The 18,464-nt window shown below is 44.6% G+C and overlaps 1 protein-coding gene across 1 annotated transcript in view; it reads left to right on the forward strand.

Moving 5' to 3' along the window:
- The window catches only part of fat2 (FAT atypical cadherin 2), a 93,915-nt gene that overhangs the window by 25,471 nt on the left and 49,980 nt on the right, over nucleotides 1–18,464 (forward strand). The window contains exons 3-7 of the mRNA XM_023959404.1: nucleotides 936–1,247; nucleotides 8,951–9,009; nucleotides 9,905–10,216; nucleotides 10,675–10,885; nucleotides 16,913–17,052. Coding sequence (XP_023815172.1) covers nucleotides 936–1,247; nucleotides 8,951–9,009; nucleotides 9,905–10,216; nucleotides 10,675–10,885; nucleotides 16,913–17,052 — 1,034 coding nt within the window. The remainder of the gene's footprint in view (nucleotides 1–935; nucleotides 1,248–8,950; nucleotides 9,010–9,904; nucleotides 10,217–10,674; nucleotides 10,886–16,912; nucleotides 17,053–18,464) is intronic.

An 18,464-nucleotide genomic window follows, 5' to 3' on the forward strand; every position in this document is an offset into this window, starting at 1 on the left:
TTTTTCTCAATTCTTTGATGTAGTAGCCTTTCCGGGTTTAATGAAGAGGTTTGACAATTATCTGTGTCCGTCTTGTTACTGAATTTATGTAAAAGAATCTAAATTTTTGACCAAAATAGGCTATAAATACCTGTTTTTGTGTCCAGCTACTATAACAAATGTAGAAAAAAAGGTTTCTTACAAAACCAGCAAAACCCCAGGATGTTTTAGGCCAGGAAAGCCTCATTTTTCAACCAAATACAAAATTGTAATAAATTGACTAGAAGACTAACTTATCTTGAAGTCCCACAGGGCAGAAAATGCCTAATTTTATAGATATATTCTGTTATTCTTTATTTTGATTGACAAAGTGTTTTGGAATGAGTTTTGTAAAATCATCCAAGATTATATTATGGACAAATAAAATGTAAAATCAAATTTAGTTTCATTTTTTAAAGATGTTTCCATCAGTTTTGGGAGTGAATGCTGCTTTTCTGCCGGTTCTGCTGGCGATGAACCCATTTGTAATGTTTTCTCTGGTAAAGGTACTTTTCCATGAACACAATCCTCATGGAAACCCTGTAACCCCGCCATATGTTGTTGCATTCCATTAGCCTCCAGTTGCGCCTAAAGTTCAGATAAAATCAGGGAGATGGAGTCCTTCATCATGAGGGAACTGGGCTGAAACATAACCTCTGTGTGGCTGAGGACATGTTCACACAGAAAAGCCAATTCCCTGCTTGAGCAGCTTTTGATAAAGCTGTTGAAGTGCAAATATATGACCTGTGTTGTTGAGGAAGAGCTAAATACCTGTCTCACCTTTTGGCTCCAATCCAGGTGTTTTTAATTGCACTGTCAAATAAAAGGTAGTTGGCACTTCCTATTATTATTATTGTTAGAGGAAAGTAAACCAAACGTGTGAAGCAGAAAGTCATCGTCCCTTCATGGTGTTTCAGGTGTGATTCGGACGTCGGAGCTCCTGGATCGTGAAACGGTCCCTCACTATTGGCTCTCTGTGTTTGCCACGGACCTGGGCACCGAGCCTCTGGTGTCTTGGACCCACGTCTTCCTGGAGGTTCTGGACGTCAACGACAACGCCCCGCAACTTTCCCAGCCCATCTATTTTGCATCCGTCCAGGAGAACGTGGAGAAAGTGAACTCGGTCATCCAGCTGTCAGCCACAGACGTGGACGTCTCCTCTGAGGGCAAACTCTCCTTCCAGATGCTGGAATCCCACCGGGTCTATTTTGACATTGACCCTAAAACAGGTAAAAACCCATTTTCAATCAGGTGGTCTCTTTATTAAATAACAACGCCTCTTTTTTTCTTTTATCGAATTACAAAACCAGTTTCTGTGGAACAAAAGAAATCAGGCAGTCTTTCATTCTCTGATCTGTAAATATTGTTTCACGCCTCTAAAGAATCAAAACCTGTTCAGAAGTTATTAATTTCTGGGAGTGACAACACTTCCTACAACATTTAAAGTGCAGCAGCCCAACTGCTACCATTGCCAAAAATTAACCACAGGATTTTAAATCAGTAAAATGGAAATCTGGATCTTCATGCTTAAAAAAACCCTGACATTTTCAGCCCAAACTGTGTTTTGGAACAGAAAATGTGCCATGTTGGCTAACTCCATGAGTTATACAGATGATTCAAAACAGGAAAGCTTTTTTCTTTTTCATGCAAACATGTCAGCTATATATAAAGAAGGGCTTTTCAGTCAACCAAAGAGATTCAGATCCAATTCTGATGTCAAACTTTTAGGAAGAGACTGGATCAGAACGGCTCAGATCACTTCCGGTTCTCACAGAATTAACCCTTTAACACCGGAGATGTCGCCGGTGACGCCTAAATAACAAACGCTCTTTGGACTACCGTAACTCTCCAATTGTTTACGTGATCAACGTGATTAAATTGATTCTGATGCGGAGAAGAGCCACTTTCCTGTCGGCTTTGCACCGATTTCTAACATAAAGTGTTGCATAACAGCGCAAAGACGCTTTTCTCTGCTTTCGAACCCACTGGAACTGTGTGGGTGATGTGTGGGTTTTCTCTGGGAACTCGGGTTTCCTCCTGAAGTCCAAATAGGTTTTAACCCCACTTGCACTCAACATTAACTTTAATAGGTTCTGACGATAGATGGACCTCCAAAGCACTGACACATCCCTAACCTTCTGGTTCTGATGAACCAAAGGTTGCATTTAATAACATTTCTTACAGTCGTGGTTCCAACGCTAACAAAAAGTCTGAAGACTGTCTTTTCTGCTGCTCTTTGCTTTGGTGAATTTTACATGTCCTGCAAAGGCTGTTTGTGCAGAGTCAGCAGAAAGAGGCCTTTTGAAGATGGATTCTCCAGGTGCATGTCTAAGCAAGTGATGCAGAATCCGGCGTACCAAAAAAAGATAGGGCTGACATTTTTAATGAAAGTTGGTCCGTCACATTCTCCTCTATAATCTTAAGAAGAAAAGAGAAAACTAGTTGAGACTAAAGGAAGGAAAGGTCCTTAAACGCCTCGGGAACTTGTGCAGAGCTCCCTGACAGTTGCAGCTGATATTCTTTGATGTTTGGGGAAAGAGACCGGCGCGAGCGCTGATGCTGCAAGCCCGTGCGAGTCCTGTTGTGTTAGTGTCCCCGGGTGTTTGTCCACACCCGAGGGCCATTTACTGAGGGATTACCGAGAGAGAGGTTCCTGCAGCTCGGAGACAGACGTCACACAAAGGCGGGTCAGGAAGGAGGTGTCGACACCGCCGCAGCGTCCAATTAAAACAAGGTGTTTTTGTGTAAATGCAGGTGTTTCTGATATACCTTAATCCTGCACAGAAAACACGGATAAAGAGTTTTCAGCTGAAGGGGGTAATTGTGTGGAGAACTTTGTGATGTGGCCTGAGATCATTCAGCGGGTGGAGCAAATGGTGGATCACCATTAGTTTCCTAAAATAGGAACATAAAGTGAGCTGTGATTGCATTTCTTTGCAGCAGAAAAAAAACAGACTCATTGCGGTTAGATTTAAACCTTAAAAAACTTCATGGGGATGAAATGTCTCCAATAGCCTGGCAGACTGTTGAGGTTGTACTCCGTCTTGGCCCTTCAGGCGCTGGGATAGGCTCCAGCACCCCTGTGACCTGAACAAGAATAAAGTAGGTCCGGCACAGAAGACTGTCCAATCCTCCACACCAGAATGTCCGGGTGATTCCGGGTTTAGTCCGAACAAAAACAACTGTCAAACCAACTTTCCAACTGAGCCGGGACAGAAATAACGAATGAGGCTGCAGAACCATGCAGGGAAGCAGATGAAGATGGTTTGAACACGTTGAGAGGAGGAACAGGGATGTTGCTGGTAAAAGGAGCTACCAGGAAAGAGGTTAAGAAGAGTAGGTCCATGGATGAAGGAGGACATGAATGAGGATGCTGTGAGCAAGGAGGATAAAGAGAAAGGGGTTGGATGGAGGTGGATGATCTGACCAATGAATGAGGTCAGTTGTTTTTTTCCTGATTTGCACAGGTGGTTTGGCAGAAGAGCCCGGATGCACACAACCGTAATGAAGCCGTTACAATGGAGACGATTGTTTCCCGTTAAAGGAGATTTTAGCCTCATTCATTGTTGGTGTTAGAGTGAAATAGTCAGCAGCCTCTCTGTTCAAAACCAAGTATGTAAGTCAATATACCTATTGAATAAAACAATAGACTGTAAAATAAAACTGAAAGGATTCCCATGACTGATCGTGGAGATAACCCTGAGGATCAAAATGTGGCTTTATCAGTGAGATTGTGTCACAGTGAACAACAAAAACGTGCTGCTGAAACCAGATCCGTGGAACATGACCCACCTTGTCTTATTTTCACAAATGAACCACAGATTACTAAAGTGCACATTTGCTTAAGGTAGAAACCTCTCATGTCTCAACAGGAAGAAAGTGACTCAAAGGTTTTATTATGCTTTTATTTACTAAGAAGCAGGAATTACTCTGCACTGCAGCGTTTTGTCTTCCCGCTCCGACCTAAAGGAGGGATTTCTGCTTAAAAATGGGAAGAATGTCCAAGAAACGTGCCCAGGGCTTTTCCAAGTCTGCAGAGCTCCTGTTTTTGTACTTGGAATAAATCGCTAATACCTAAAGGACACACTATGCTCAGTATTGATGGCAATGCTATTGATTCTTGATGAGTTGCTTAGTTCAAGTTAAAAAAATTATTCGAAAGATCGTGCAAACTCTTTATGTTGGGCTGTAGATCGTCACTCAGGCGGCGATCTGATTCACCAATCAAGATCAACGATTCACAGATCAGAACAGGAGAACAGAATGAACAAAACATAACAAATAAAAACTAAAGAATTTAGACAGGGGGGCCCAAATCCAGGCCTGGAGGGCCGGCCCCCAGCTAGTTTTCCAGAAATCCTGCCTTATCTGCTATTGATTACCTGGATCAATGGTGTTTAGCCAAGAAGGAGCTTCAATGGCTCAAGGCCTGGATTCTGACACCCCTGATTAAGACAGACGGAAATGGTTTTTACCACGTTGAACAACATCACACTTTTCCTGTCTACTTCCTGGTTAACTTCAGCAGTGAACAAAACACAAACATCACTGTTGTTTCGGATCATTTAACAACAAATCCTGAAAATGCTCTCCAGGGTTTTTCCATCCTCAGAGTTTATTACAGATCCAGTAGATTGTTGACGGTAAAAGAAAACACAGCAAGGTACTTCAACAATCTGCATGAGCTAGCATCATCAGTTCTGAGCCAGTGCTGCCTGCTGCTGCAATGTGATTTCAATTATAATGTCATTCAACACATTTTTCATGGATTTATCTTTTGGGTGTGTCATTTTATTAAACAGCATGGTCTGGTACGCACATTTGTTTTGTCTTTCTGTTCAAAAAGTCTCGATTTGGAAGCAATAATTTGTCACTTTTCCCCGTTTCTTTATCACTATAGAGAAACTCTGGAGAATAGAGACTGTCAGTCAGTGTTGTCTGCCGTGGGGGATTTTAATGCTCTCCCTGTTAACACGCAGATGTTGTTGCTCTATTGCCCACAGTGGGGTAAAAGTTGCATGGCCCCAAAAGTTTGTAACTAAAAAGCTAGAAAGACATCCGTCATTGATGAGTTTTCCAGTGTTAGGTTGTGACATCAAACGGTCTAATGAAGTCTTGAGCTACAAACCCAAATGATTGTGACATAAGCTACAGATTAAAGAGGGAAAAAACAAACATTTCATTCTTGGAAAAGGTGAAATGTGTTCTGTTTCAGATGTAAGAAGGTTACCCTTTATGGACGTCCATTGTGTTTCTCAGAATTTTCATTAAAAACCCAAAAGAACACATCAGTTATAAATCTTTAGAGGTCTATTTATCACCAATGCTGCTTCTATAATGACTGAAATCTCAATAGACATGCTGGATTGTTCTCAGTCCCTAATTGGCCGCTGGTTAATAGCCTTGGATGATCAGCCTGTTCTTATTACCCTTCATCAATGGCTGTTCTGGAGGAGCTTTTTGAACTGCGTTTAGACGGTTCTGACCCACATGGATTCATTCACCCTGAAGAACGGACAGCGGCCATTATCCCTATTCTACTTCCTGTTTTCCAAAGGTTTTTGTGTTCAGAACATTTCTAGTCAATCCAAGTTCAGCCGAAGCTGTCGAACAACAGAGTTGTACAAAGCCTCCGACTGTCTGTGAAATCAGTTTGTTTCTTTGAGCCGCGCTGATTGCTTATCACCTTCTGCGCGTTAAATCCCGCCAACGAGGCGGAGGCCTGGGATCTCCATCAGGCTGGGCTGTAAGCGCTTCTTTGAGCGGCTTAGCCGAATTAGCTATAAACTACTTCCACCTGCACCCGTCCATGAAGTGGCTCTTTGGCATCTTTTTTTGTGTGTTTGTTTACCCGCATGACTGGGTTTGCATACATTTGTTGCATTCTCAGCTCAACAAAGAATTTGCGCGTCTTTCAACCCACCCGAGTGGATTTAAACGGTCCTTCTGTAATCTCAGTATACGCTTCAAGGGCTTTTCTTGTTTGAAAGCGCTCTTAGTCTCTGATATTTTCTGAAACGCTGCAGAGAACTTAAAATTCTTTCGTAAAAAGAAGCTCTTGCAGGGTTTAGAGGAGGAAACAAAGGCATTGGAAAACCAAAAGAGGGGCAAACGTTGTCCTTGGCAGTGCAGCGCGGCTGTGGAGAGACGAGGACAAAAACAGAAGCGGCCTTGACATGTCAGGCGTACAGTTTATCTTCATCTGGTTTTTGACATCCACTTAGCACGGCTGAGCAAAAACGGCCGATGTGGGAGAAAGCGCTCACGGGGGGCTCTGACAGAAACCCAGCTTCCCGTGTGCCCACCTGTCCCCTCTGTGGGGGTTTGTTTGCACATCGTAAAAGCCCCGAACGGCCCTCGGCGGGGTCTTTCACTCCACTTCTGACCCCCCGGCTCTGCGTTCACACCACCGCTCCTTCACCTCATTAGAGCCGTCTGACCGTCTTAGTGCTCCCCGTGGACAGCTAGGACCGACTCCCTCTTTCTGTTTGCTTTTGCAACAATAACTGTAATGGTGGGGACGGGGGGGGTATGGGGCACTGGGTTTTGTATTTTCAGAACCCTGCCAAAAGCAGTTGTTCCACGTCTCCAGGGCCCCACATTTAAGCCTTTCTCTCCTAACTTAGCTGCCCGCTGTAATATTGCAAAGCCATCGTCTCCATCTGGTTTCACACTGCGCTTGTTGGTATGGAGAGCAAGTATTGTGGTTTGAATGTGAACAGGCCCTCCAGCCAACGAAGAACATGCATTTCCAATAGGATCGCAAACACATGAAGATGCTTGAATCCTAAAACAGTCGGTAAACTTGGTTTAGCAAAACCGTATCGTCTTTTCGAGAAATAAGAAATTGTCAGAACTTGTTTTAGAACATACCAACCCCCAGAGCGGCTGTTGTAACTCCATGAGATTTCCCAGAGGTTTGGTCCACTCCTAAAAGTGGAGTGTGAACGCAAACTAAAGCAAATGAAGGTGAACCTCAGTTTTTAACACTGCACTTTCCCAGGATTTGGTTCAAACCTCCATTTTGGGTCACAGTTTTGTCTTCATGTGTGATTTGTGTATTTAAAGACAACAAAATACTACTTTTTTTTTCTAAAGGTGCGAATAATCCGGTAACAATGAAAGAAAACCCTTTCAGTTGGCTTTTACTAAGCCTCCTGTGATGTCACGATGTAATATTAAATATAGTAAATATAGCACAAAATCCACGTTTGACACTTTAAACAGAAACATTTTCAAATGTCGAAATGGGAATTTTCATTCAGTATAAATGGTGTAACATACGGTCCAGCTTTAAACCGAGAATTGTGGCATTTTTAGTGGTTTGTCTCAAAAATTAAACATCGTTTGTTTTTTTTCCTGGTGGTTTCTTAATCTATAGACATGTAGTTTAGTGGATATCACATTCATGATGTTGGTTTTTGGTAACGTTTTCTGGTTCATGACCTTTTTCTTCTGTGTAGAACACACATTGTCACTGATGTGTTCCTTTATAAAGAGCCTTTAATGACACAGTTGTTTTTATAAACAGAAGTTTGTAGATTAAACATTGTATTAGAGGTATAATGTAGTAATTTTTACTTTTTTCAACTGTCTCCAGTTTGAAACCCCTAAAAATGACGTTTTTCATCTGCCAGCCAGTTCATTGTGTTCTCCTCTTTTGTGTTCTCTAATAAAAGCAGTACTTCATGTTTTTGTCCCTTTCAGTCTTATTTTGAAAGGTCAGGCATCGCCTCGGTTTGACTCGTGTCATTTCCTGGAGTGGGAGCTGAAACTATGGCAGACATTCATCAACATCCGTGTTAGATTTGAAGCGTTTTGGACGCATGTTGTCAAACACTCGACACCTGACCCGGTTCTTCTGCCAGCAGAGTTAAGGTCGCTCTGAGGTTCAGCATGCAGCTGCTGTGAACCACTTCCCTTCATTTATCTGTGTGTGACACGACAGGAGAAGGAAGATGCTCCTGAAAGCTGAATGAGTGTTGGGAACTCTGTCAGCTCTCAGTCCTTTCTCATCCTCCGATCCGGTTCCGTCAGATCGATGGAATCGTCTGATCTGAAAGAGAAACGTTCTAGATATTTTTCCCCACAGTTTTCCAGCTGACCTCTGTTGACTGCAGTGACGTGTGTTTTTCAGTTTTCCTTTACATTATCCTCTCCAGAGCGTATTTGTTTTGTTTTTCTGAAGGATTTCAGTTTTAACTGTAAAGGCGGTAAATGTTGGAGTACATTCCCTTTCCACAGAAATCTGGTTTCTGTAGGTTCTGGTTTCAGACGTCTGCATGGCTCTGCAGTAGCTCCCAGCAGCTGGTATGAAACTCAGTCTGCAGCTGGATCTTCTGATCTCCAAACTCAAAAGTCCCATCAGTTATGACTTCACCTTTGACCCCTCTCCTGGGGAAGCTGTGAGCTGCAGACACAGGAACCATTTGGTTGGTTTAACCCCCCCAATCCAACCCCTTTGTGCTGAATGTAAAGCAGGGAGGCTTTGGGTCTCAGTATTAGAGTCTCTGGTATGACAAAGCAATGGATTTTAACCCACCAGTTTGAGGTCGGACACTCCGCCACTAGGCCACTGATCTGGTCTAATGGCTGAATCCTCAGAAGATCATCCAGCTGATTGACTGATTGATGGATGCCTCCTTCCACAAGAATGTTTAATTGCTTCCTAATCTCAACAAAAAGTTCTAATTTGCACCTTTATTTCAGTGACAAACACAAAATCGTCTCACACAGAGCTGATGGCAGATACTGCACAGAGCTACACACGCTCAGATGCACCAACAGCAACATGTGGCAGAAAATGTCAAAGGAAGTGTGTTTGTTAAGCTGTTGTTCTGCCCGGGGGCAGAACAACAGCTGGGGTAATTAGCACTCTCACTCCTCGGACCTCCACGGGGGCTCTAACCGCATCGATTGTGTCTGTCTGCAGGTGTAATCAGCACATTGGCCGCTCTGGATCGGGAGGAGAAGCCTGAACACAGCATCGAGGTCAGACTCTTGTAAACAACTTTTTCACTTCCCCCCAAACGGGGAAAAAACAAACTCTGCTCCGCCCTGTGATCCAGCCGAGGTTCAGGGCATCGATAAATCCATAGCCGTCCATGTTCTGCAGAACGCTGCCGCGTCACGTTGAGCCTCTGGCTGTGTGAGACGCATGCCTGTGGAAAACGTGCAGCAGAAAAACTGAGAGATTCTGGCACAGCAGCTGCTGCTGCAACACAAAGGCCTTCGCTATTTGTCTTTTCTTATTGATCAGTGGCAGGGGATTCAGAAAACTGCTTCCGCCACCAAACACGACAGAGAGGGAAATGTGCAGACGCATTTCTGTCACTTTCAGCCTTGCTGTTGGACTCTGTCCAGTCTAAACGTCACTGAAGCTGTCAAATGTTTGACTAATTCTAAGAGAATCTGAGGAGTGAAACATGTGTGCAGATTATTGGAGACCCATGAAGTCACGTTCAGTTAAAGTCACTATAATTGCTTTTTCAACATCTTGTGGCATTTTTCTGATGATTAAAACGGCATTACTGAGTATTTCTTTGTTCAAATCGTTGTGAATCAGGAGCAGACGAAAAAATGCAGTTTGAAACAAATTGAATTTGTGACGTAGAAAATACGGTGGGCAGGTTGTGAGCTCCCTGCTCTGCTCTATTCTGATGCATCCACTCACAGACTACAGACAAATAGATCAGACATCCCAGAAAACGTCACAGGTTTCTTTATTATAAATATAATTAAAAACCTTGTGGAACGGTTTGAAAATAGATCCAAAGACGATTAGAGTGGGACTTTAAGGGTACATTTGTAGATTCAGCGCATTCTAAGGTCACAGCCGACGAGCTCAGGTGTCCCGGCAGTAACTTGCGCTCCCCCCGCCCCACAGGTGGTCGTGTCTGATAACGCCGCTCCCGCTCTGAGATCCACCGCCACCGTCGTGATCAAAGTCCTGGACTCCAACGACAACAGACCCAAGTTTACCGACAAGCTCTTCCACGTGCAGCTGCTGGAGCGGCGGTGGCAGTCCGGGAAACGGGACGTCTGCAGAGTGGTGGCCAGCGACGAAGACGAAGGTTCAAACGCCGTCGTGACTTACAAGCTCCAAGACAACAGCGACGAGCGGTTTCAGATCGACCCGCTAACCGGGGTGGTGACGTCTCACGGCGACTTCTGGCCCGGGAACTACAGCATCCTCACGGTGAGTGATGACGAGTCCTCTTCATCCATGTCATCTGCTGATGTCCATCGACATGAATCCTGAGGCTTTTTTGCTCTGATTCAAGAATCTTGAAAGGTTCCTTTTCCTTAGAGGACACTTTCTCAGGGGAAACAGTCATTTGACGTAGAGAACAGGTGACGTCCAAACAGCTGCAGGACGTCCTGATGACTTTAATAAAGCTGGAATGTTTTTGGTCAAAACTTTCGCTTGGTCTTCAGATACTTGATGGTTTTAGTCCTTTAGATCATTCAGATGTTACAGCGAAACAGAAATCAGCTCCAAAGCAGTCGTGGACTAGAGCAGCACAGTTTTAAGAATTTAAGTTTAAAAGTCAGGCACGAAATGAAGTTTTAATCTTAAAAAAAAAACACACAACGGATTTGTCTTTGACAAACAACCTTCATTTTAATCTGCCAATAATTCCAATCCTCTCTCAGATTAAAGCCACAGACGGCGGCAGCCCGCCGCGCTCCTCCACAACTCGTCTGGACATTGAGTGGGTGGCCGTCCCGCCCCCCTCCGCAGACCCCATCACGTTTGAGGAACCCCACTTCACGTTTGCCGTCATGGAAACGGAGCCGGTCACCAACATGGTGGGCGTCATCATGATGGAGACGCAGCGGCAGCGGCTGTGGTTCGACATCACCGGTGAGTAAAATGTTCCCAGGAAGGAACTCGGAGTCTGAGTGGAGAAAAACGCAGACGGAAACAAACGGAGGTAAGCTCCGCCCCCGATGAGGAGAAACCCTCTCCACAAATGAGGGGCTTCAAGAAGACAAGGATGCTATTGAAGTTGGATCTCAGCGCACATTCTAGAGGATGAGGCGGAGAAGCATCTGGTTACAGACGGTGCTGATAACATAAGTAGTAATATTGTTAAAGCCATAGCAAAGGAAATTGCAGAACCTCTCGCTTAAACCATTAATCTCTCATTACCACATGGCAAAGTCCCTAAAATGACCAAGATAGCTCAAATAATACCCATATTTAAGTCTGGGGACAAAAAAGATATTCAAAACTACAGACCTATATCTATACTGCCAACTCCAAAGTATTTGAGCGAGTCATGTACTCAAGATTGATAGACTATTTAGGGAAATACAATGAAATAGTGCCTCAACAATATGGCTTTAGTAAAAAACACCAACACGTGTCTGGCCATCTTAGATCTTGTGGAAAAAAAATAATGATGCCTTGAAAGAGATGAATATGGTATTGGTGTTTTTTTGGATCTATCAAAGGCATTTGATACTACAGATCAGGAAAGATTACTCAGCAAAGAAAATGCACTACAGTGTCAGGAGACTAGCGCTTCAGAGGTTTGGGTCATGACGGCTCTCTGACCTCCCTGCGACCTTTAACTCCTGAAATCTGTCTTTGGTATTCAGCACATCACTGGTTTCACCCAAACGCTGCTGAAATACTGCAAACATCATCAATCCTTAGGAGTACAAACTGCAGGTTAATAGAGTAACACAACTCTGGCTTGTATTATATTACATGCACCTATCCAGGTCATGAAAATGGAACGTACCATTGTTGTGTAGGTGTAATGTAAAGGATTTGTAAGTTGAGTGGAAGTTGATGTCTTACGGTATCCTTCCTATGCTTTATGACTGTGAGTTAATGCTGTACGCTCGGGGTGTCCAGGTGATGCGTTTGGGTACGTAGGATTTTCACATAAACTACACGCCGATTTACTAATTTCCTAATTGTAAGTCGTGTTGGAGCTTGATCTTTTTTTAAAAAACAAAAACAAAAAAAGGGCTCCCATCACAAAGCCCTGGGGGACCCCATTAAGAGTTAAAAGAGCATTTCCCAAAGCCCTACTCTTTGTCCTTTAAGGCAGTAGCTGGATTGATTTTATTTAAAAAAAAATTTAAGATATTATAATCAAACATAAACCAAAACATTTTCTGAGCTCCCTCCATGAACTTTCTAATGGGAGGAATAAAGACTCATCTGATTGGAGTTTGAGTTGGTATTGCGTTTTCTCTGCGGTTTAGAGAAGATGGTTGTAAAACAAGGTCTGACTGAGGTTTTCCCATTTCTGGATGAAGAAAAAAGGAGGGTAAAGGTCTGCTTATCAGCAGGATGTTTTGGTCCGTGAGGATAAATCAGCGGCATTCTTGCTTTCATGAGCTGCCAGTTGACCACGAAGGGAGGCCTGGACCTTCCTCCTGCTCCTCTCCTCCTCTTCCTCCTGAACATTACTGGACTGTTACGAAGAGCTCCACCGGAAAAGGTGTGAAAGCACCTGAAGCTGCTGCTGCCAGAAGCCCTTTGTCTCTGGAGGTGTCGGCAAGCTGGATGGCGGAGCCTCAGGGTTTGCTAACAGTTACCTGACAGCTGTGGAAAGGGGCGGGACTTTTGCATGGAAGGCGGAGCCGGTATCATGTGCTGTTTGCCGTGCAAAGCTCGATTTGTGCCAGAACTTAGTCGGGCTGGCCTGTGGGTAGGGATGGGCGATTAATCAATCTGATCAATTTGTACCTTGTTGTCTCATGAGTGAGAGAAGCGTTTCTTTTTATCCAATTCAATACTGTTTTTTTTTTACCTGTGGGTGACTCTATCTCATTCTTGGGTGACTCTAGCTCACCTGTGGGCGGCTGTGGCTCACCTGTGGGTGAGTCTGGCTCACCCTTGGTTGACTCCATCTCACCTGTGGGTGACTCTGGCTCACCTGTGGGTGGCTGTGGCTCCGTCGCAGGGGAGGAGTCCCCAAACCGGGGGAATCTTTACCGTTTTCTTCCCGCTTGTGTCACAGATGTGGGAAGTTGCTTCCTGTCAAAGCCAGCCTGCAGACGTTGATAAACGAGAGGCGCCGTGTTCGACTCCGATAAGATTAAAAGCAGCTATAGATCTGAGGCGTTTAATTATCACTAATGGTCTGTCAGCCAGCAGATCAAACCCCCCCCCCCCCCCCCCCCCACTGCGCTCTTCTTTTCCCCCCTAATTTACCTTTTTATCATCATGGTTTTATGACGGGAGCAGCTGTGCTGTTTGCTGTATTTCTCTCCTTCCAGTCACTCATCATTCCCTCTCATCTCTTGCGAGGCGTCCTCTGCAGGCAGATGTGATCGCCGTCTTTTATTTGTCCAGATGCTTATCCGTCTTTTCAGGAGCACCATCACTCAATGACAAATCCAGGCTTTTTTCTGTCCCCCTGAATCTGCTCCTTAAACTCTGCTTTGGAGGAGGAACTGCCAGTCGTTCTGGTTCTGACCCGGCAGCCCTGGCTGTGTGGGACTGGTTCACACTTTTCTTCCTGAGGCGCTGAAAAGTTTTTCCGTCTCTCTCTCGGGTCAGAGGTTTTCTGCCCTCCAGGAGCTGAAAGTTGCATTAGTTTCTAGACAACAATTCTGACGAACAAAAGCTGTTTTTTTTCAGTTGATGATTTTAATTGTTCCAGCTCTGCTGGGTTTTCAAAACTAAGAAAGCGCAGCAGCGCAAGTGTCTGACGGGCCCCAGCAGCTGGGAGCGCTCGCAGATCTGAGCTTCTTCATAACCTTGAAGAAAAGCTGTGATATGAATGTGAAGCACCTGAAGGAGCCGGAGGAGAAAAACTCTGGAGGAAAAGACGCTTTTCAATGCAGCACGAGTCAGAGCTCTTCTCAGAAAGTTGGCTTCAATTCTGAATTCTCTTTGAATCTGCAGTCCTCATTGTTTTTCATTAAAATACGCCATTGTGTTGAAGAAGCTGAACCAAAATATTAAACACTCCAGATCTTCTGTGGCGGCAGAGTTTCTCTGCAGTCGTCACCGGATGAAGGTCTGGCCTGCTGTGTTCAGGTGCAGCCGGCGGTGTTTCTCCTAAACTCTCTCAACTCAAATCTACTGTCAGAGAAGAAGAATCTGCTCTGATGTTGAGTCCATCTCATCAGCCGGAACGTTTTTTTAGGTTAAGAACAGCACGGCCCCAACCCCAGATCATAATACCTCCTCCTCAGGTTGCGTCAGAGTATCCCATCGTCGCTCCTCTACTTCCGGTGACGAGTTCATTCTAAGGCTGGGCGATGGTCAAAAAAATAATAGTTTTTGTGGTAAAATGAGGATGAAGTGTTCAGGCAGGCTGACCAAACAACGGAAGCCTAAGAAAGCAGAGTGCTGGGCAAATAAAATCCCAATTCAATTTTGGAACAAAAAACTCAAATTTAGCGCTAAAATCCATTTATCGCCCAGCCGTAGCCTGGATTTAACACATCAACTCTGCATCAATTGAAAAATTATCTGATCATCTTTCCCAAACATTAATAGAACAGAAACAACCAGATGGATTCAGACACAGGAATGCTAACGTGCTGCTGGAAGAGAATCCGGCGGATCCAGAACCGGACAGTCTGGATCTCTCCGTGACAGCAGTGGATCTGATCAGAGAGGCAGATATGAAAACTGTCAGACCACCTGCTCAGGCAGGTCAGAGAACCTGGAGCTGACCTTGTGTGCACATGGGTGACCAGTTCATAGACCTGACCCCCCAGTACTGAGCCTGTGGAGATCATCTAACCTTCATGGTTAGGGGAGAACCAGGAGTTTCTTTCTGGTTAATTTACTTCTTTTTTTTTAAATGTTTAGTTTGCATTAAAGTGTTTTTCACTCATTCGTAATTTTTGTGATTTGGAGTCAGGAAAAAGTTCTCCAGATTAACGTCTGAGTGTAAACTTGTATCGATTCTTGGACAGAAACAGCTCTAGTTTGTCTGAGTTTAGAGGAAGCTGCAGAACAGATGACGTTCCTCCGTCGTCTTTGCGTCTAAAACATCTGAGGCTGAAGGTTTGTTGTTGGATGTTTTCCTGTTTGCTGCCAGACTTTCAAAGCTGCTGATCAGGACAACATGAGGAGGAAAAGGTTTTCTTTGTGTTCCTGTTTCATTTGCAGCGAGCAGCCGGCGCTCTGAAGCCGCTAACATGCCGCCCTCTGTGGTTTTTCCTTCAAAGTTGGCGTGTTTGATGGACTCGGTGGGATGCAGTCAGATTTGGGAGATCTGAGGATTGATTTGAAGCAGTTTTCTTCTTTAAAAGGTGTCCTTAGCTTCATAAAGAATGAGCTGGATTATGTTACTCTTCGCTGCGTTGGTGGCGGTCTCTCTGACTCCTGAAATGGGAGTGTGAGATAAAGCCGAGGCCGGGCTGTCAGGTGATGGATGGTCTCGGGCTCGACCTGCTCGCCGCGTCGCCTCTGGGGCGCTGACCCAGATAAACATTCAGAGGATAGATGGATGGAAATGAATGGAGTCCTTTCAGCATCCTTCCCTCCTAAGGAGCACTTTTGGTTCGACTAACCGCAGCAGAGATGCGCTCCGGCTGGCTGCGCTCAGAAAAAGGATCCTCCAACTGTGGCAGGAATATCATTTTTAGCAGGAGGCGAGCAGTAAGGTGAAAAATTGCCTTTTCTGTGAATCTTTTTCTTCAGCTGGGACTGTCAAAAGGCTTCCTGACTGCTGTGGATGTAGAAATGAGTCCAAACTGGCGGCGTTTGAGCTTCATCATCCAGATCCAACAAAAGTGTTCTTTTGCATCAAGAAGGAGAAGGAAGAGCTTTTAAACCCCCACTGCCTGCACGAAGGCAGCATCTCAAACCCATGTCTGCCCCGAGAGCTGCAAATGGACACCATCATAAACGCCATCTGGCTGAGGAGGAGTGACTCCACCTTTCCCACAAACCCACGAGCAATCCTTCCGAAAAACAGGAAAGGAGGAGGAACGGGTAGTGAAGGGAAGAGGTGGGGACGGAGAAGGAGCAGATGGGCCGAGTGAGTCAGGAGAAAGCAGACGAAAGCCCAAAGTGCTTCAAAATGAGGTCATTTGTGACAAAAGAGAAGAAAATCTCAGAAAGACAGAGCGGAGAAGAGAAGCCAAACAAACCTCCTCAAATCTACCGTTCCGTGTTTCTGTCGTCAACGTGTCTAGTTTATAAAACAAACATTCATGCTCGTTTCAGTTTAGGCATTCTCCGTGTTTAGTTCATGTTCCAGTTTATAATATTAAAAGGATCAGAACCAGAACAGAATAATAGAACAGATGAATGCTCATGAATGAACATTACAGACCACAGTGATAGGTTTAAAGGTTTATCAGTTCACAATTGACAAAGCCTTTTGGATAAGAGGTGAAACGTCTTCAAGTTTAAAAACCAAGTCCAGATGACCACCTTTAAACCTGCTGCTGTGATGGAATCTACCTGGATGAATGAGAGTCTTCATAGACGTATCCATTTGCAGAGTACAGTGAGAAAACTGCTGCAAACCGTCTGACAGCAGATTCAGGTTGTGTCTGCATTTCCTCAGTCCTGTAACCCCTATAGACTATAGAACTGTAACAGAGTTCTGACTATTACTCACTACTTTTCTCTATTTTTAAGTTGGAAAACGGACGTCACACATTTTCTGAAGCAAAAACTTGATAAATGTAAGAATTATGCAAAGATTGTTTATGAATCTACTGTGTTCTGATGATAAAAACTTGGATGATTTATAAGAAATAACATTAAATGCATTTTTCAAATGCAATACATTGTGGTTTATATTTGCTAGAATTGATTAAAAAAACACGTTTTTTGCAGACTTCTGGATTTTGGAAAAGTAGATTCGGATACCCAGAAAAAAATGGTGAATGCTCAACACGGTCTCTACTACTGAGTGAATTCAAACCCAACTGTCTTCTCCTTCATCTCTAGGTGGCGATGAAGACAAAGATTTTGACATCCAGAAGAACTCGGGCACCATCACCATCGCCCGAAAGCTGGATGCGGCGCGGCACGCTATCTACAACCTCACGGTGCAAGTCACTGATGGCCATCGCAGCGCCACCACACAGGTTAGAGGCGGAACTGCAAGAAAAGAACTGGAAGATGATTTTCAACATTCATTAAATCCAAATAATGTAGACAATATTTTCTCCCAAGAGAAAAAAACTATGGTCTAAGGGCCGGTTTGTCTGTAGTCCATCTGCATTGCGTCTGCAGTCCGTCTGCATAGCGTCTATAGTCAGTCTGTAGTCCGTCTGCAGTCAGTCTGCAGTCCGTCTGCGGTTAGTCTGCAGTCTGTCTGCAGTCCATTTGTAGTTTGTCTGCAGTCCATCTGTAGTCAGTCTGCAGTCTGTCTGTACTCTGTCTGCAGTCTGTCTGCGGTTAGTCTGCAGTCTGTCTACAGTCCATTTGTAGTTTGTCTGCAGTCCGTCTGTAGTCAGTCTGCAGTCTGTCTGTAGTCTGTCTGCAGTCTGTCTGCGGTTAGTCTGTAGTCAGTCTGCAGTCCATTTGTAGTTCGTCTGCAGTCTGTCTGCATAGCGTCTATAGTCAGTCTGCAGTCCGTCTGTAGTCCATCTGCGGTCCATCTGCAGTCCGTCTGTCGTCTGTCTGTCGTCTGTCTGTAGTTTGTCTGCAGTCCGTCTGTAGTCTGTCTGTAGTCAGCCTGTCGTCTGTCTGTCGTCTGTCTGTAGTCTGTCTGTAATATGTCTGTAGTCTGTGTGTAGTTTGTCTGTAGTCTGTCTGCAGTCTGTCTGCGGTTAGTCTGTAGTCTGTCTGCAGTCCATTTGTAGTTCGTCTGCAGTCTGTCTGCATAGCGTCTATAGTCAGTCTGCAGTCCGTCTGTAGTCCATCTGCGGTCCATCTGCAGTCCGTCTGTCGTCTGTCTGTCGTCTGTCTGTAGTCAGCCTGTCGTCTGTCTGTCGTCTGTCTGTAGTCTGTCTGTAATATGTCTGTAGTCTGTCTGTAGTCTGTCTGTAGTCTGTCTGTAGTTTGTCTGTAGTCTGTCAGTAGTTTGTCTGTAGTCTGTCTGTAGTTTGTCTGTAGTTTGTCTGTAGTTTGTCTGTAGTCTGTCAGTAGTTTGTCTGTAGTCTGTCTGTAGTTTGTCTGTAGTCTGTCTGTAGTCTGTCTGCAGTCTGTCTGTAGTCAGCCTGTCGTCCGTCTGCAGTCCATTTGTAGTTCGTCTGTCCTGCCCTCGTGTACACAAATAGCCAGACAGACCTCTCCTCTTCAGCGAGAATAGCAAAATGAATAACATCATTAATTAATGGACAATTGACGGACTTGGTGGGTTAAATAAGGCAGATAACGTTTGTATTTTGTGGGACACAAAAGAAAAGTGACTTCTCCAGTACAGATAGCAGAACTGTTGAGGTCAGATCTTAAAGATACTGCAGTCTTAAAGAATGTTGCCCCGGGGCTCGTTCAATACCGGGGCTCGGTACCCATCCCTAGTGCCCACGCTATAATGCATGTTAACACAGCG

The sequence above is a fragment of the Oryzias latipes genome, chromosome 10 (genome assembly GCF_002234675.1).
Source record: "Oryzias latipes chromosome 10, ASM223467v1".
Classification (NCBI taxonomy): Eukaryota; Metazoa; Chordata; class Actinopteri; order Beloniformes; family Adrianichthyidae; genus Oryzias; species Oryzias latipes.